Source organism: Protomyctophum parallelum (assembly GCF_964188405.1).
Source record: "Protomyctophum parallelum genome assembly, chromosome: 12".
NCBI lineage: Eukaryota > Metazoa > Chordata > Actinopteri > Myctophiformes > Myctophidae > Protomyctophum > Protomyctophum parallelum.
Window position 1 is genome coordinate 17543630 of NC_139712.1, and position 20898 is coordinate 17564527.

Consider the following 20898-nt stretch of genomic DNA (forward strand, 5'->3'; position numbering starts at 1 on the left):
CACTTCCAAAAGCACGTTCACTTTCTGACGATACGGGGGGGGACACAAATGCAAAATTGTGAACCACATCATGTCAGAAAGCCACATTTCCCTTTGCATTCCTCGGGTGCCACTGCCTCTCACCGACTTGCTTGCAACACATTCCCATTTCTTGAGAGGTGAGATGGTTTAATGTGCTTTGGCTATCTGACTCTGTGCTGCTTATTAATTTGTTGTCAACTTGGGACAGACATGAGGATGAGGGGCGATGTCATTCATATTCCTGCCCACATTTGTGTGCCCACTAGTCTGGCACTGTACAAACAGTAGGGGCTGGCAATGTGAAAAAAATATAATATCACAATATATTTTCAAGCAGTATCACGATAAACGATATTATCACGATATTTTGGTGCGTTTTTTTATGGTTATTTTTCAAGTTACTTAACAGTTCCACCACCTACAAGGTATCACAAACTAAAACAACAAGGAGTAACAGACCATTTAGATTAGACCATTTAGACCTCCCCCTTAACCCATTTTGACCTGAGATCAGATTCTAAAAATGTCTTCTACATCCTGACAGTTTTCTGAAAAAGCTATGTTTCTATGTCAGTCGTTCTTCGATTTTTCAAAAATAGCAGACCTACAAGCTCGTAGCGCGCCACTTGGTGGCGCGCTACGAGCTTGTAGATCTGCTATTTTTCAATAGCTAAAGCACAACATAATGCTAACACCAAAAGGGGTTCCCGCCCAATTCTGTTAAGTTCAATACAAATGGAGAATCATGCCTTTACTCTGAATGGAGAAAAGGCAGAATTTTGGACGGAGAGATGGGGGTTGGATAGACTTTTCTATCTTTCTTCAGGAATGGATGTTGACTGACTGACTGAAAGAGCTTCCCCACTCTGCCATTCATTTTGACAAAGGCGATTTCACAGGACTCTGACAGGCAGACACACACATTCACACATATATATTATATATACGCTCCCAGGCTGTCATTAGCATGTTAATGGAGGTCTGAGACAGCAGAACATGAAGGAGTGCTAAAGTCTTTGTGCTGAACCAGGCGGGGACCTTGAGAAGGAAAGCTTGGGAAAAGGGAACACACACGCACACGCACACGCACGCACAAAACACTACTCTGAAGGTCAATTGAAGGTTATAATATGTGACTAAAACGGCTACGAAGAGAACTCAATCCCAAGATTATAATCCATGACAAAGGCTGCCCAGACGCACTGGGAAATCAAACTAAATCACATAAATATTAAAGACGGGGGCCTCCATCTTGCGATACCCTTATCCCTTAGCCCTAAACTAATTTGCCATTTTTACTATTTAAAAAAACCCTTTAAAATAGTTCAACAGTTTGAACTATTTTAAAAGGTTTTTGGTTAATTACGGTAGTAAAGAAAAATGGCAAATTAGTTTAGGGATAAGGGTTAAGGGGTAGCGCAAGATATAGCCCAGGATCAATTAATCAAATTTGTGTGTGTGTGTTGCAGTGGTCAATGGGTGAGAGAGTGTGTGTGTGTGAGTGTGTGTGTAATTAGTTTGTTTAGTCACTTTTCTCTGTCATTCCACCCAATCACAATTGGCGTCTTCAATTTTCTGTCATTCCACCCAATCACAATTGCCGTCTTCAATTTTCTGTCATTCCACCCAATCACAATTGGCGTCTTCAATTTTCCGCCCTCACTTTTTATAATTCAATATGTACTTTGCTCAGCCAATCAAATCATCGCTATGGTGGTGATCAGCCAATCACATCATCGCTCTGGTTCAGACAAACACACAAAGCTGGGCATACAGTAGGAGGGGGCTAGCGCCCCTCAAAAACATGCCGCTCCATTATTCAGTTAACCCATTCTGGGCGGGAACCCCTTTTGGTGTTAGCATTACGTTATGCTTTAGCTATTGAAAAATAGCAGATCTACAAGCTCATAGCACGCCACAGAGTGGCGTGCTACGAGCTTGTAGGTCTGCTATTTTAGAAAAATCAAAGAACGACTGACATAGAAACATAGCTTTTTCCAGAAAACTGTCAGGATGTAGAAGACATTTTTTAGAATCTGATGGGTTAATCGTGAATAAATCGATAGAATAATCATGAAGAAATGTATTCAATAGTTGGGGTCAATCAACTGCATGCATGCACCACCAGTGGGAAGTGGAGTTGCATAACAGTGTCTGTCAGTGTGGTGGAACTGGGAAGCTCCAGGGGTGATGATGTGTCCTCCTCCTTCTACAGCGAGGGAGGCTATATATAGCACTACACCACAGGTCAGCCCTCCACTCCTCCAGCTCATTACAACATCATCAGATACACACAGTTTGACATTCAACTCCCAAAGCAAACATCACATCCCGTGACACACACACACACACACACACACCTCATCACAATTAATACTCCTCGGTTTCCACCGTCTTCAGTAGAAGTAGAACGCAAGCAATACCGTATATCCGTTTGGCCGATATTTGGACCATTATTTGAAATCGGCATTAATGCAGCAGCCGATGTGTTCCGATTATACTTTGTTCTACAATTGACTATAATCACACAGTGGCCATTTTGCTCTCACGTAATATTTGTGGGGTGCCATTTAATTTAATTAACTTCAATACAGCTGATGCAACGCATTGTGTCGCCTCTCCACTGTCTCTGGAATATATATACACACATGTATTGCAATTCCATAGGGTATCCTGCCAGCGTGTACATACATACTATAAGACAGATGCTTGGGTGATGTTTTCTGTAAATATTACAGGATTTCATAACCTACTTTGCCACCAGTGCGTGCCACCAAACCCCGTCAGACTGTCACAACAACAGATGCACTGCGACTGCGAGTAAGGCTGAATTGAACATGGAATAATACCATCGTTAGGGGGTCAGTTCTCACACTATTAAAAAGGTTTCAATTAACACACCTCGTTGTATCATCAGTCATGATGCTGTACTAACTCTGCTTTTCACATCTTCCCCCTCTGGTCATTAATTGTTTATGTTTCATCTCTGCTTCGCCTTCTAGTCAGCCTGAATTACATACAGTACCATCGAGACGATAGTCCTCTGGCATGATATTTAGCACCTAAATGAAAAAAGGCCTCATTCCTTCATTCTGCTGATATCTATGCTAATGAGATGCACCGGAAAATGCGAAAACTAACATTCTGGTATTGTTTTCTCAGAGACTGTAAGCGTTATAATTAACACTTGGAGTCGGGGAGGTTCATAATAATTACAAAAAATGAATGAACATATAATTACGTAGAGGGTGGTTTAATCAACACAGAGCCAACAGCAATTCCAATTACATCCACCGCAAATGAAAATTGTACAATTGTAATTGTAAACATGTAACCGTTTGTTGCAAAAAAACATGATTTTTGGGGGATAGATCACTTGATAAATTACTTGATCACAGGTGTGACGTGAAATTGTAATTGGCTAGCAAAATGAGTGGGAGGGGCCTATATTTCCAAATGAGTCTGTGCGATCGAGGCAACCACACTTTTTCCAGAATTGCATCTTTCTAGTTTCTAGTGTTATAACCTCGGCCCGGGCACCATGCTTTACTGTACTTTACTGTGCTGCACATACGTAGCAACCATTGTTTCTTCCAACTGGGAGGCTATGATAAAGGGCCATTCTGAAAGGCCTCACAAGAAAGAAAGATTGTTCCGTTTGTTTGCATTTAAGGAAGGACCGAAGGTGGCTATTCTTGGACTGGCCCGTCTGCTCCACTCAGCAGGAGGGAGGAAGTGTCTGGCGACGACTCGACCTGTACCTGATATCCTCCGTCACTGATGACACACCAGAGAGAGAGAGAGAGACAGAGAGACAGAGAGAAAGACGGAGAGAGAGAGACGTGTGCGTGTGTGTGCACGCGTCCGTGAAAAAGATAATTACTGTAAGTCTCTCAGGATTCCAGTGAAATCAAAGATATACTGCAAAAGAACTCTAGAGGATAGTGGTGTGTTTGCAGACAGTGGTGTGTTCTACCGTTATACCTTATAGTTTTATGAGGGGTATGTATAGCTTTGAGGGTTTGTGTAACAAACATTTACGTCATCTGTAGACGAGCAAGGTTTTTTTTTTTAAACATTGTATCATGGTTAAAAGACAATAACATAAGTTGAGAAATTAATTAATGAAGAAGTATATTCATTTTTTATTGGATGATGTATGACGACAAGAGCGCCCCTCACTTTTTACTTCAGAAATAACCAAACTTTCATTTCAGTTTAATTTCTGTGTGGTAATGTGAAGGTGTTATGAGGAAGTGGCGCCCACGCCGACCACCACTGATGTTCTACACCTTACTTTTACTTTCACACTCAAATTACACACAGGGGGCTTTACGTTTGTTGCAGTCCTAACAGCTCCAATACAGACTAGGTCAACTGCTACACATGACAAGGCGTGCAATATCCGTGCATACAACTCTCTCTGTGTGTGTGTGTGTGTGTGTGTGTGTGTGTGTGTGTGTGTGAGGGGGGGGGGTCACACATTCATTTGTGAACCCCCCCTCCTTTAACTTCCTCCACCCACTTACAAAATAAGGCAGTATAAAGGAAGAGAAGTGCACCTGAAAGTAGCTCGTGTTACATTTCAGCCAAGTGCTCAGATTCCCTCACAGTATCTGTACCAATTTCATACAAACTGCTATAGAGCGTCGTAGTCCCACCCCCTTTCAGAATGACGAGTGGCCCAGGAAATGAATCCCAATGCATTTTGCCCATAGGCTTTTCTTAAAGTATTTATTTAAAGACGGTTACGCCGTGGACAAAGCCAACTCGGATCGTGACAAATCATGACAATGAACACAATATTTTGGGCCGATCAAATCATTAGAAAGAAGAAAATAAAGGCAGGAGACAACACCATTTGTTTTGTTTTTCTTCTTATAAATTATTTGATCGGCCCAAAACATAGTGTTCATTGTCATGATTTGTCACGATCCGAGTTGGCTTTGTCCGCTGCGTAACCGTCTTTAAATAAATACTTTAAGAAAAGCCTATGGGCAAAATGCATTGGGATTCATTTCCTGGGCCACTCGTCGTTCTGAAAGGGGGTGGGACTGCGACGCTCTATTCACTAGATATGAAGTCTAGGAGTGAAACCATTCATTTGGCAATCCAAAATACTAAGTATGAACTCACATCTAGCATTACAAAGCAGATGGTATATAATCGTAGTGGATTTTGGGTCTTATTGCTACGCCCACTACTAGTCTTTTATACTGCTGAGCAAGTGCAAAGCACACAGTAACATTGTAAATTCCATGGGGAACAATGAAATCAATCAATATACGAGTTCTTATCCAGTGTCCTTCTTCTCGCCGGGACCACTTACATGACAAGAATGACAATATATTACACTTTCATGAGCCTCAGTGCCAGAGACACTGATGGACTAAACTCTTTCTCTTGCTGCAAATTCAAAATACTTCTGCTTTAACTTACAGTAAAGTTTCCATCATAAATTAGGCGACAGAGCAACTACATGGAAAATATCTCACATTGACACAGTCTGCTGTGGGTGGGTGAGTTATAGTTTATAATTTGGTTGAATGTTGTTGTATTAATCTCTACAACTGATATGTGATTATTTTTATTTGATTATGGGCCTTTTTTTCCCCCTTGACATTTCATATATTACTCGGCTTAATTTACTTAGTTCAAATTCAATAGGGTTAGCAAGTTGTAAAAAGAAAAAGAAAAAAATAAGTCTTAGATTTCACAGGCACACACACCAGCTCTCTGCAGGCCTTGGGAACATTGGAATTGCTAATATATTCCAAGTGTGAACAACCAGAGGGGCTACCAGCACCACTGGCTTAAGAAATAACACTTTCACAAGCGGGCGGCCAAGAAATCCCTTGGGGCTCAGCACGGCTCACGAGAGTCTATTCTTTGAAAGCAAAGTGCAGTGTGTGTGTGTGTGTGTGTGTGTGTGTGTGTGCGTGTGTGTGTGTGTCGGAGCAGACAGTGTGCTAGTTCTGGTTCTTAGAGCAGAGAATTCACTGTGAAAGCCTCTGTGACATCAGATGCCTCAGGAATGCTATAGTAAGGGAAGGGGGGGAAACGGGCAGAAAGAAACCCCTATTGAAGGAGAGACGTGGCTCAGCAGGAAGGACTGGTTTGCTGTAATGAAACCGACTTCTCTGAACTGAAGGGAATGGGAGGATGATCCTTCTACACAGGTGAACCTAGGCTGACATGCATGTGACCCGGCCATTTCGCTGACTTTACTTGTGTCCCGAGGGCTTAAAAAAACAAACAGAATCAGAAACAGAAGCACTTCATTCACAGCCATATCAAAACATCCACAGAACTGACTGAACTAGATGCCAACCGTGCTTGTTCGGCATTTTATTATTGTGGTGTCTTTGTTCAACTTCAAATGTCCATTTAAAATTTGATATTTTATCCCAAAAGGAATAACTGTCAAATACTTGTTTTATAGATTAATTAATAAAACAAATTTTAATCTTGGACAGTACACTTTATTATCGAATGCCTTCCATGCCGTAAGACCACATTCCTATGTGACAGAGATTAGACTGAACTTGACCCATGATGTAAGCAAGAAGCTTGCTAAACAGCGATAGCAACACCGATGACTATCAACACACACCACACCTACTGTACTGTACTGTACGCCCCGAACAGTAAGAAGAGGAAGCTGCTTTCGCATTCCTCTTTGACCAGACTTTCTAATCAACACGATGACACAGCCTTCCTGGCAGTGATTCAGCATTAAACTTTAACATGGCGTAGTAACCTCACCTTGAGTGAAACAGCATTTATGCTTTGTTTTGACTAGAATATACAGACAATCATTACTAATGGTTAGAAAGAAAGTAGACTACTTTTCTGTGATGTGTTGACCGTTTGAAATGAGTCCCCACTCATCCAGTGAGCAGGTTAAAAAAATCAAAGATGATCAATGAACAATCACCCTAGTATTTTCTCATTTCTACACCAAGGCTGTGGCTCAAGGCAGAGGGAGATCTGGGAGTGGTGGATGCCTGGATGGGAAGGAACAGGCGGTTCTGAAACAATGCGACCATAAGGAAATGGGTTGAGACTTGAGAGAGAGAAAGGAGAATGGCCATTAGCTGCTGTGGAAGGTTGACCTGAGTGAGTTCACTGTGACACTCAGCAGGTTCATTCAGAGCAGAATGTGGTCCAACAGCTGTCATCATGCGTGCATCAATGCAGAAGGGAGGCTAAAAGGAAGGAAGGGCCATCGATTTATTTAGCCAACCACAAGGATGGGGAGAAGTTGAGCCCGTAGGCCTGTTGTACTTGAGCTGTGCGTCTCTGTGTGTGTTTAATGCTGCGTTCACGCAGGCAGATGCAAAGATACAGTATACCATTCATTGTCAAAGGAAGCCGGCGATGCAGCTGGTTTCAACTTCAGATGCAAAGATACAAAGCTACAAATATGCTGTGTAGCTTTGCATCTTTGTATCTTTTGCATCTGCCTGTGTGAACGCAGCATACAGTGCATCATGCATGTGTGTGTGTGGGTGTGTGTGTGTGTGTGTGTGTGTGTGTGTGTGTGTGTGCGCGTGCGTGCGTGCGTGCATCCCCGTAGCTTGTCGGCATCTGTGTATTGACATTAGATTATTGGTATGAACAAACACTGTCTACTGTACAACTGAAGCCTTTCCGTTTCATTTGCCAAAGAATTCCACTCCAAGCAAACAATCCAACAAGGCTACAGTGTGAATGGGTTGTAATGTACGCTGACATGACAAACAATCCAACAGGCTACAGTGTGAATGGGTTGTAATGTACGTGTACGCTGACATGCCAAAGCAGAAGTTTATATTGAGTGTTGTCAAGATACCTTATGGAAGCTTTAAAAAAAAAACCTGATTCAAATATATATAAATAGTTATATGAATATATATGGTACAACACAAATTAAGGACGAATTAAAGGCCTTTCTGGTTGCCTGCTAATTAAAATAATTTCACTTGAAAGAAAGGGTTCTTTGTTTTGATCAAACTACACATATATATATTTGATTAGTATTTCTGAGTATTTGTCTATTGTGTACGACATTTGCATGTAATCTTAAATATATCACATTCTAGTGACTAGAATGTGAATTACACCTCATGAATTGAAATCAATCCAGCCTTTTATCCAAAATGCTTTACATAGATTGTACATTGCATTCACCCAGTCATACACCGATGGCGGAGGAAACCATGCAAGGCACCAACCTGCACATCAGGAGCAATTAGGGGTTCAGAGTCTTCCTCAAGGACACTTCGACACCAACTCTGAGGGAGCCCGGGATCGAACTTGCGGTGTGTGTGTGTGTTATAGCCATTTCTAAGTCTACAATATCAATACCTAGTTTGCATAGTAGAGCGGTTATTAATTACTGCATAATGCACAGGACATGCATGCATGGGATGTGACGAGCAAGATTTGATTGGCTGATCCCCATACCAAAAATAACGATGAAAGCCCATTGAGTGGGTAGTCCTTCATTCCTTTTTTTTTTAAAGATTTGTTTTTGGCTTCTCTGCCTCTATTGATAGTATCAACTATCAAGTGAAGATAGACAGGAAAGAGGGAGAGAGAGAAGGGGAGAAACACGCAGCAACGGTCGTCATGAACGGGACTCGAACATGCAACACGCTGTCAGGCCAATATATGTGGCATGCGCCTGGACCACTTGGCCAGTGGGCGCCCCGGTAGTCAAAAGTGAGCAGAATGCACTGAAGGAAGCATATATTATGTTGTCTACTAGTACACTATATTATGTAAATGGTCGGAGGTGCTCACAGAGTTCTTCAGATGTCTGTCATTAAATTTAGATGCTCCCACCTGGCAGCACCTCTACAGCTGGGTTCCATCAACACTGCACAAGCATGGTGGGCATTATTGGAATTCCCATTTATGTAAGATCATAAATGGTAAATGGTGCATTTATATAGCGCCTTTATCCAAGGCGCTTTACATAGATAGATAGTGCATTACATTCACCCATTCACACACACATTCATACACCGATGGTGGCAGAAACCATGCAAGGCACCAGCCAGCACATCAGGAGCAATTAGGGGTTCAGTGTCTTGCTCAAGGACACTTCGACACTAACTCTGGGGGAGCCCGGGTTCGAACAGGCAACTTGCGGTTACCATCCAGCCACTCTACCCCTGAGCCACCGCCGCCCATAGCTAGTAGTAGGCATTTGGCATAGGGCCAAATAGGAAGCACAATTAGCACAGTAACATATGTTTATTGTCAGCACAATTGATGGGTACACACGTTTGAAACGACAGCTACGGAGGTCCCCCAGGCTGCCCCAGCTTTTGTTGTCAGCTTGTAGATAAGCTATTTTTGCTGAATGTTCGCCCCAGAATAAGGATGCTGGTTTATTCTTAATGGACTGAAAAACCCACCTCAAGAACACTGACTTTCATTGCATTTTATTCCTCTAGAATCTAGATTCATTTGTGTGGACTGTGCTGTGAAGAATATAAAAGGGCAAGAGGACTGTAATGTTTGGGCGGATAGACATGGCTGGCATTAGTCAAACTAATCAGTGGAATATTGCGGACACACCCACATCGGGAACACGACCACACCCACTGTGATGACGGTATCACTTCAAAATAGGGAATCTCTGCAGAAACCCCCTGGCCCGGCTTACAGTACGGATGTTGCATTATATATGCGGTACCACAGATGATGCCTCTAAGTTTAGAGCGAATATAATACGACTGTCTTTGTATTATGTTGAAAGACCACAAAGAGGCAAGACAAGACACCTCAGAAACAGGCCGGTTTAACCAATTTGATTAGCTTTTCCTCTGTTGTGTTTGGCTGTGAGAATGTCAGGTCTTTACAGATAGCAAACACACAGGTCTACACTGCCCTTGCTGCCATTTCTTTAGAACTGCACCACTTCTCCCAATTGAGCTCTCCAAAATAAACCACTTTGCTCCAGATTAAAACTAGAACAACTTCTGTCTTCACTCTCTCTGTGCGTGCGCGTGCGTGTCTCTCTTTCTCTCTCTCTCTCAAGATGGGTCAATTCTTAACACATCTGGCTTAACCTGGAACCCTTATTTGGGAGAGAATGCATGCTAGACCGACTAAACAGAGCTTTATGCAAAAAGCAATAATGATGCTTGCTAGCTAGGCCTGTGCTATACCACAATCATCCCAGCCCAGAATGCTGTCCGTCCAAATCAATGGTGCGACTAAGTCGGTTAAGAGTTGCATACTTAATGTTCCCCTCTCATGATGACCACGACAATATATGACATGAGAGGCCTCTTTCATATGTGGACAGTGGACACACGCACACACACCGCACAATATATGACATGAGAGGCCTCTTTCATATGTGGACAGTGGACACACGCACACCGCACAAGATATGAACTTGAACCTCAGCTACAGTAAAGCCCTACTGGGCTGAGCACCGTGCTCAAGGACAGTGCTTTATCCTTCCAGTCACTCTATCGAGAAGGACCTGTTAGAATACAAGATGGAGAGATGCAGCTAGTTGCATTACTTATAGTACTAGTCAGTCTCTCAGTCTCTCTCTCTCTCTCTCTCTCTCTCTCAGAAAGACAGAGAGACAGACTGTTGACTCCGTCAAATTCAAAGGAAAGTAGGAGACTATTTTTCCTTAATTTTTTGACGATGGGTTCTCAGATTGCTTTAGTACTGCCTTTAGTACACGAGATGTCAGTACATCCACACATCTGTGAGAATAGATGCAATGACTATCATGATAGATGCACAGTCATTCCTTGTCCACTTTATATGAAAAAACACAATCCACCAAAAACTTGTGTAATACAAGTTGATGCCGGTAGCCTATAGTGCACAGTAGGCTACTGCTGGCCTGTGTGTCATAACAGATCAGTCAGCATCCTGGAGGGCCGGGGGGAGGGGGGTACCAGAGGACCAGGGGGGAGGGGGGTTCCAGAGAGGACCAGGGGGGTACCAGAGGACCAGGGGGGGTACCAGAGAGGACCAGGGGGGTACCAGAGGACCCGGGGGGGTACCAGAGGACCAGGGGGGTACCAGAGGACCAGGGGGGGTACCAGAGGACCAGGGGGGTACCAGAGGACCAGGGGGGGTACCAGAGGACCAGGGGGGGGTATCAGAGAGGACCAGGGGGGTACCAGAGGACCAGGGGGGGGTACCAGAGAGGACCAGGGGGGAGGGGGGTTCCAGAGAGGACCAGGGGGGTACCAGAGGACCAGGGGGGGGTACCAGAGAGGACCAGGGGGGAGGGGGGTTCCAGAGAGGACCAGGGGGGTACCAGAGGACCAGGGGGGGGTACCAGAGAGGACCAGGGGGGAGGGGGGTTCCAGAGAGGACCAGGGGGGTACCAGAGAGGACCAGGGGGGTACCAGAGAGGACCAGGGGGGAGGGGGGTTCCAGAGAGGACCAGGGGGGTACCAGAGAGGACCAGGGGGGTACCAGAGGACCAGGGGGGGGTACCAGAGGACCAGGGGGGTACCAGAGAGGACCAGGGGGGTACCAGAGAGGACCAGGGGGGAGGGGGGTTCCAGAGAGGACCAGGGGGGGGGGGGGGGTACCAGAGGACCAGGGGGGGGTACCAGAGGACCAGGGGGGTACCAGAGAGGACCAGGGGGGTACCAGAGAGGACCAGGGGGGTACCAGAGGACCAGGGGGGGGGTACCAGAGGACCAGGGGGGTACCAGAGGACCAGGGGGGGTACCAGAGGACCAGGGGGGTACCAGAGGACCAGGGGGGGGGGGTACCAGAGAGGACCAGGGGGGTACCAGAGGACCAGGGGGGGTACCAGAGGACCAGGGGGGTACAAGAGGACCAGGGGGACTCACTCACCCAGGGTCTTGACGGCGATCTGCCGCGTCAGAGGCGGCGGCAGGTTGATGCACACCAGGTCCACGTCCTGGTGCAGCAGCACGTCGTCTATCCGGTTGGTGTAGAACGGGACGTTCATTTCCTTGGCCAGCTCCTCCGCTTCCTCCTGCGTCCGACCCCACAGGGCTTTGACGGAGAAGCCCTCGTTCTTCAGCAGCGGGATGATCACCCTGGCGGTCAGGCTGGTGCCGAACACGCCGACCCCGGGAAGCATGCTCTCCGAATGATCCACGTTGTTTACGTTTACTTATAATAATAATAATGACAAATGCACGGGAGATAATAAGCTATTAGTGCGAGTGTGGTTGTTGCCCGGCTGGCCATCCGGTCCACCTGCGCCCTGCATCGACCCGCCGCAGCTGCTGTGCATGATCGGCTCAGCACGGCGTTCGGTCACCCCGTTTGCTGCTGCACTACTACTAACGCAGCCCGCTGCCCGTACAAAACAAAAATAAGACAGAATAGCTAAACTGGAACAGACCCTCTATTAATAACCTTATAAATGCACGATTCGGTTCTTCAGCCGTCCGTGTCTGACAGCGATCCGTGCACTGACAGTAGTATGAGCCGCCGGAGGAGGACCAACGAAGGACATGTCACCTTCCTTACTACGCTGTGTTCCTGCAACGCCCTCCTCCTTTTGACATTATTAAAGCATCGAGCTGGAGGGGGAAAAAGGGAGTCCGGCGAAATTCCTTTCAGAATCGAAACGAAAGGCTGTCCAAAAAAAATGTAATCCTCTGCCTGGCTGTCGGCCTGGACGGAGGAGGGAGCTGGACTGGTGTTGATGTTGCAACCCAGTTCTGCACCGAGCAGAGCTGCTGCTGAATGAAGGCAGCGTCTAGTGAGCTAATCTAGTGAGCTAATTTAAGACTTCCGGTGGACGATCTCTTCAAAATAAGAGTACCCTCTAGAGTATTGAAAAAAAGTTTAATTTGCACATTAAAACTACAAATTAAGCATTTAAATGATGCTATATGATGCTATAAGACACACATTATGTTTCTGTGTAAGAATAAGTAATTAAATCCTTATAATAATAATAATAAAGTTATCTAAATGGATAAATGCTATTCACTGGAGTGCATGGACTTTATAAAGTGGACACTGGACAAAAGACGGCTCCGCAAGGCAACTATCTGGACATACCCACGCGTTCGGGGAGATGTCCTATACCACACCCCACTCTCCGCTAAGCGGGAGAGGTGTAAAATTCACAGTAGCAGACCTTCTACTGGGGTCAAGGCTGACAAAAAGTACCGTTTCCGGACCCAGAATGGACACTGGACAAAAGACGGCTCCGCGAGGCAACTATCTGGACATACCCACGCGTTCGGGGAGATGTCCTGTACCACACCCCACTCTCCGCTAAGCGGGAGAGGTGTAAAATTCACAGCAGCAGACCTTCTACTGTGGTCAACGCTGAAAAAAGTACCGTTTCCGGACCCAGAATGGACACTGGACAAAGAGGCCTCCGCGAGGCAACTATCTGGACATACCCACACGTTCGGGGAGATGTCCTCTACCACACCACACTCTCCGCTAAGCGGGAGAGGTGTAAAATTCACAGCAGCAGACCTTCTACTGGGGTCAATGCTGACAAAAAGTACCGTTTCCGGACCCAGAATGGACACTGGACAAAGAGGCCTCCGCGAGGCAACTATCTGGACATACCCACACGTTCGGGGAGATGTCCTCTACCACACCACACTCTCCGCTAAGCGGGAGAGGTGTAAAATTCACAGCAGCAGACCTTCTACTGGGGTCAAGGCTGACAAAAAGTACCGTTTCCGGACCCAGAATGGACACTGGACAAAAGACGGCTCCGCGAGGCAACTATCTGGACATACCCACGCGTTCGGGGAGATGTCCTGTACCACACCCCACTCTCCGCTAAGCGGGAGAGGTGTAAAATTCACAGCAGCAGACCTTCTACTGGGGTCAATGCTGACAAAAAGTACCGTTTCCGGACCCAGAATGGACACTGGACAAAGAGGCCTCCGCGAGGCAACTATCTGGACATACCCACACGTTCGGGGAGATGTCCTCTACCACACCACACTCTCCGCTAAGCGGGAGAGGTGTAAAATTCACAGCAGCAGACCTTCTACTGGGGTCAAGGCTGACAAAAAGTACCGTTTCCGGACCCAGAATGGACACTGGACAAAAGACGGCTCCGCGAGGCAACTATCTGGACATACCCACGCGTTCGGGGAGATGTCCTGTACCACACCCCACTCTCCGCTAAGCGGGAGAGGTGTAAAATTCACAGCAGCAGACCTTCTACTGTGGTCAACGCTGAAAAAAGTACCGTTTCCGGACCCAGAATGGACACTGGACAAAGAGGCCTCCGCGAGGCAACTATCTGGACATACCCACGCGTTCGGGGAGATGTCCTCTACCACACCACACTCTCCGCTAAGCGGGAGAGGTGTAAAATTCACAGCAGCAGACCTTCTACTGGGGTCAATGCTGACAAAAAGTACCGTTTCCGGACCCAGAATGGACACTGGACAAAGAGGCCTCCGCGAGGCAACTATCTGGACATACCCACGTGTTCGGGGAGATGTCCTCTACCACACCCCACTCTCCGCTAAGCGAGAGAGGTGTAAAATTCACAGCAGCAGACCTTCTACTGGGGTCAACGCTCAAAAAAGTGCTGTGCCTTGGGGCATTGACATGAAATCACTTTCTCTACGCAAGCTAAGTCAGGTCAAGGAGTTACCTCTAGCTTTGGAATGGGTGTCACTTGTGTGCGTTGATTGCATCTGTCTGTGCATTTATGCATTTGTTTGTCCTGACGAAACTTGATTATTTCTCGACTGTTTATTTTCTCGTATGACACGACATAGAAACTACTTGTGACTACTGTCTTTGTGTGCTGTCGAGCGGATGTTCTTTGCATCAGCTCAAAGGTATAGCCTGCTGTGTCATTCGATTCATTTGTCCAGATATGCCATTTATGATCTTTAAGGATGTACAATGACGCATATGGTGGCCTGTCGAAAAATACACACATACTGGTCAAAGCATACTCATTTTGGTGGTACAGACAGGATAAATTGAACGTTTTTGGAATTTTTGTGCCAGCTCTTAACAGGAGAAGTAAGGTCTGTGGGCTGTTAATTACTTCATATGTTGATAAGCTCTTTTCCTGCTGACATGTTTCACATTGTTCAGATTGAGCAGGTAATATTTGTGCAATAGTGTCTAAGATTCCTTTTTGTGACACGTCAAGTGGCTGCACTATGAATTGTGACATGTTCTTTGTAGATGGTAAGGCCTTGTCACCACATTGAGTACAACTATACAGACTAAGACTTTTCAGGCAAAGCAGGTCATCTCCAAGGAAAGGAGACCGAAGTGTGTATTCTACAAATCTATTTAATATGGTGCATACTTCTGTCCTAGAACATTTCTGAGACACTAATGACACCGATGTGTTGGCTAGATTGAATTTCTCAAGTTTCCGTCTAAATGTTGAGTCCTGCGCTGCTGCTTCTTCAAGCCGTGTGTGACATTTTTTGATAGCAGATGTCTGTTGTAGAAATGTTAGAATTGGTAATGGTATAGCTTCACACATATTTTCATTTAGACTTTCATTGCATAAAACCACATCATCATCATCTTCTTCCAAATTGTCCTCCGTTATTGTTCTGTTAATTGCTTTCAACTGTCCAGGCACAGAATGTACAGATGTCTGTATGTTTAGCTTGAACAACTGTGTGGACACCACACATACTCAACCAAACTACTAGTTTGTGTATAAAATCTAATGGGTCATTGTGCATTCCTAAGGCCAAGTAAGATGCTATTCACTAGTTGTTGAGTGACACCACAGATTGTTTTGCAATCAAATGTGTGACCTGGATTTTGAAAAAACGCTTGAATGAGAGCTGCTAAATTCCCCGGCATAGATGACAACTGAACCATCGAAGTAGGTGTCAATGGTTTCAATTTATCTTGTACTACTTGTAGATGCAGTATACCCACGCGTTCAGGGAGATGTCCTGTACCACACCCCACTCTCCGCTAAGTGGGAGAGGTGTAAAATTCACGGCAGCAGACCTTCTACTGAGGTCAACGCTCAAAAAAGTGCTGTGCCTTGGGGCATTGACAATTATTTAATTAACGAATTAAATAACCTTATTTTATTCTGAAGGCAACCGGATGTCTTAAATTAGCTAGCTCTCAGACAGGAAGTTCTAAATTAGCTCATAAGACGGAGCCAAATATCTGTCTGAGAGTGGAGCCTGCCTGGCAAATGACATGGGGGGTCCTTTTTGTGGGCTTGGCCGAAAGTGGGCGTTACCAAAAGGTGGGCGTGGCCATGGCCGCCAGAAGTCTGTCAGATTTTGACAGCTTCAAATTAGTGTTAAACATAATATAACCCAATTGACTCCAGTCCTCTCTGTTTAATATATCTATAATGAAACTATATAAACTATGCATATACCATGAAGTGCTATGACTACTAGCTCTGGTCCATAGCTCTAATGCGTTTCATTTAGAGCTATGTTACTCTAAACTTCCCCGCTCGCATGAATGCAGACCAGCCTCTACTCTTTGGCGTAAATAAAAAGAACGTTTTTGCTACACATAAAAACAAAGGCGAGTTGTGTCATTAGAAAGCCTACTTTGGTAATTGGTTCTAGTTCTAGTGAACAGAAATAATAAATAAATAGACTTGGTAACCTAACTGTAGGGAGTGCAAACACATTAAAGAACCTGGGGGTTATCATCTATGAAAAGGCAACACAATGAGCAGAAAATAAAAATGAACCATGTAAATACAACAAATTGAGCAGAGCACTGCAGGGAGTTGAACCCCATTCCGGTAAACCAGAAGTACCACAACCAGTGCCTTGGTTTTTGTTTTGTTTTACGAGGTCCATTCGTTGAAATGTAAATTTTGCATTGCAACGGTAAAGTAATTTCACAATTGACATTGTAGGCAATAATTAATAACGGTATGGCACCAGGCCAAAGCCATGGGGATAGAGTATGTTTTGCACTCTGAGTGAGTGTGTGTGTGTGTGTGTGTGTGTCCGTCAGTTTGTTAACAGCTAATCTCCAGCACCATTAACCCGGTCGATGCCAAATTTTGCACACACACTCCCTGGATGCCAACGATGAACCTCTGTCCCAAATTTTCCAGAACGGCCTGTATAGCACCACACATTTTTGTATGCCCTCCGAGACTATGGACTATAGCCTTTCGCTTTTCCGCGATTTAACCTTTTTTCAAATCGTGAACAATGATGAAGAATCGCGCACTATAGCATGCCACTTAATGACCTTGGGGTCATCAAGGTCATTGATATTGATCAATAACCTTGAGCAGTATAAATGACCTTCAATAAGACTAGTAAATGACCTTGACCAGTATAAATGACCTTGACAAGTACAAATGACCTTGACCAGTATAAATGACCGTGACCAGTATATGACTGACCAGTATAAATTACCTTCATGAGACTAGTAAATGACCTTGACCAGTATAAATGACCTTTAGAAGACTAGTAAATGATCTTCACCAGTATAAATGACCTTTAGAAGACTAGTAAATGATCTTCACCAGTATAAATGACCTTGACCAGTATGCGGTCCGTGACCATGGACTATAGCCTTTTGCTTTTCCTTGATTTTCACCTTTAAAAAATCCTCAACAATGATGAAGAATCGCACACTATAGCGTGCCGCTCAATGACCTGAGACCATGGACCAATGAATGAAATACAACACATTGAGCAGGGCACTGTAGGGAGTTGAACCCCGTTCCGGTAAACCAGAAGTCCGACACCAGTGCCTTAGTTTTTGTGTTGTTGTTCATTTAAAGGTCCAGGTGTGCATACACATGTGCCCCTGTGTGTGTAGGTGCATGTGTGCATGTGTGTGCACGCTTCAATGACCACTGTTGGACCCAATGGCGATCAAGGACCTCAGGGAGCCACCCATAATTCACAACGGTCACAGCGAACTCTGTTGCATCACAACTGGTGGCCAACAGTCGTAACCAACACCGCCACGACCCACAGGAGAATACCATCGCACAGTGGTATCAGACCAACCACAATCAGCCAGCCCTCAAACCAAACCCTTCGACCTAGAAGAACTCAAAACTGCAATGGGAAAGTTGAAACCCGGAAAAGCAGCAGGGATTGATGACATACTGGCAGAAATTATACAGCACCTGGAACCTAACGCAAAGACCTGGCTCGTGGGGATGCTGAACACATGCATGGCACAGAAAACCATCCCTTCTGTCTGGAGAAAAGCCAAAGTGGTTGCAATCCCCAAACCTGGCAAAGACCCATCATCCTCAAAGAGCTACCGACCCATTTCCCTCCTCTGCATCACCTACAAGAGAGGCTGCTACTCCAACGCCTCATACCACTCATAGACACCAAGCTGACTAAAGACCAAGCTGGTTTCCGTCCCGTCCTGTGCTGGACAGAGCTCAACCTCACCCAACACATTGAGGATGGGTTTGAGGGAAAACAAATAACTGGAGCAGCAACTGGAGGGCGAAGCAAGCACGCAGGCAGCTTGTGCCTGCCTGCGTGCCTGCCTGCCTTCCTCATGTGGAAGCTGCATAGTTGAGTTTGTGTGTGTGTTTCTTTTTCTGTCTTTCTTTCTTAGGACGAAGATCAAGGTAGACGCCGTTGGAAGGCTCAACACAAGCCGATGCCCCTAGAGATCCATCCCAAAGCTTCCCTCAGGGAGTCCAGCAAGCCAGCTAGCCAGCAAGCCCGCCCAGTCAGCCAACGCAGCCAGCCAGCTCCGCCAGTCAGCCAGTGTAGAAAGTCAGGCTGCCAAGCCAGCGCACATCAGCCCTTGCAGTCAACCATTGTAGCCATACCAGCCTTGCTCAGTCAGCTCAGCCAGGCCTCTCTCGAGGCCTGGCTCTCTGTCTGCCTGGCCCGGTCTGCCCCGCCCTGCCTTGCAGCAACAGAACCAGCCTTGCTGGCAAGCCAGCCAGCTCAGAATACGAGCTCAGCAAGCCAGCGCAGCTGGCAAGCACGCAGTTAGTCTAAACCAGTTTCAGACTGGCAGGCCAAGGCAGACAGACAGGAAGACCGAGGCGCCTAGGCAGGCAGACAGGCCAGGAAGGCAACAAAGTGCAGGCAGGGGGACTGTCCGGCCTAAGGCTGCGCTGCAAGGGTTGGAGCCTGGCCAGCTCCTGCTGGTCTAGACTGAGTGGCTGTGGCTGCACAGTAAGGCTGCGGTAACCTAGTCTGGGCTTGCTGCTGCACTGGCTTGCTCAGCTCGCATTCTGAGCTGGCTGGCTTTCCAGAAAGGCTGGTTCTGTTGCTGCAAGGCAGGGCAGGGCAGACCGGGCCAGGCAGACAGAGAGCCAGGCCTCAAGAGAGGCCTGGCTGAGCTGACTGAGCAAGGCTGGTATGGCTGCAATGGCTGACTGCAAGGGCTGATATGCTCTGGCTTGGCAGCCTGACTTTCTACACTGGCTGACTGGCGGAGCTGACTGGCTGCGTTGGCTGACTGGGCAGGCTTGCTGGCTAGCTGGCTTGCTGTGCTCCCTGAGGGAAGCTTTGGGATGGATCTCTAGGGGCATCGGCTAGTGTTGAGCCTTCCTATGGCGTCTACCTTGATCTCCGTCCTAAGAAAGAAAGACAGAAAAAGAAAGACACACAAACCCAACTATGCAGCTTCCACCTGAGGAACCGAGACGCGAGAAAAGAACTGAGCGTCACTTGGGATGGTCACAAACTCTCCAACCATACCCACCCCATGTATCTTGGAGTTACACTGGACAGGACACTCTTCTTCAAAAAAAACACCTGGAGAACACAAAAGCCACGGTCAACACCCACAATAACATCCTGTGAAAACTAGTGAACTCCCAAGTGGGGCGCAGACCCACAAACAATCCGTGCAACTGCCATGGCCCTGTCTTTCTCTACAGCAGAGTATTCCTGCTCAAGCTGGAGCCGATCACGTCACACCAAATTGGTCGACACAGCCCTAAATGACACCTGTCGCATCATCACGGGATGGTTCAAGACAACACCTGTCCCGTCCGTGCCTTTATGCGCTAGCCGGCACCTCCCCCCGCACATCAGACGACTGTGTAACGCTCAAGATGAATGGAAAACACAGGAGATAGACAGTGAAGTCTGGAATGAAATGATAGAGAACACCTCACACACACAGTTTCCTTTCGTGGCTGTTTACATTCGAGGGTCGCCGGTCCTCTCAAACGGAACAGTTTAACGTCATGCCCAGGACGAAAAGATATAGAGAACACCATAATGACAAATGACAAATAACAGCAGGAAGGCATGGGCCACAATCCACCGTCTTGGCAAAGACCACACCACCCATAATTCACAACGGTCACAGCAAATTCTGTTGCATCACAACTAGTGTAGGTATTGGATGGAGCCCGCACACCACAGGTATAAGAAAGACGTGATGCAGAGGAGGGAAATGGGTCGGTAGCTCTTCGGGGATAATGGGTATTTGCCAGGTTTAGGGATTGCAACCACTTTGGCCTTTTTCCAGACAGAAGGGGTGGTTTTCTGTGCTGTGCATGTGTTCAGCATCCCCACAAGCCAGGGCCTTGAGTTAGGTCCCAGGTGCTGTATCATTTCTGCCAGTAGGTCATCAATCCCTGCTGCTTTTCCGGGTTTCAACTTTCCCATTGCAGTTTCAAGTTCTTCTAGGTCGAAGGGTTTGGTTTGAGTGATGGCTGATTATGGTTGGTCTGATACCACTGTGCGATGGTATTCTATGTGGGTCGGTGGCGGTGTTGGTTACAACTGTTGGCCACCAGTTGTGACCAAGACCGCCACCAACCCACAGGAGAATACCATCGCACAGTGGTATCAGACCAACCACAATCAGCCAGCCTTCAAACCAAACCCTTCGACCTAGAAGAACGTGAAACTGCAATGGGAAAGTTGAAACCCGGAAAAGCAGCAGGGATTGATGACCTACTAGCAGAAATGATACAGCACCTGGGACCTAACGGAAAGA

At 46.3% G+C, this 20898-nt stretch overlaps 1 protein-coding gene across 1 annotated transcript in view; it reads right to left on the reverse strand.

Annotated features, from left to right (window-relative positions):
• gfod1 (glucose-fructose oxidoreductase domain containing 1) overlaps nucleotides 1-12623 on the reverse strand; it is a gene marked incomplete at its 3' end in the record, with an annotated part of 34369 nt that extends 21746 nt beyond the window's left edge. Inside the window, exon 1 of the mRNA XM_083778803.1 lies at nucleotides 11860-12623. Within this exon, the coding sequence (XP_083634929.1) occupies nucleotides 11860-12112 (253 nt within the window). The 5' untranslated portion in view covers nucleotides 12113-12623. The remainder of the gene's footprint in view (nucleotides 1-11859) is intronic.
• Nucleotides 12624-20898: the final 8275 nt, after the last annotated feature.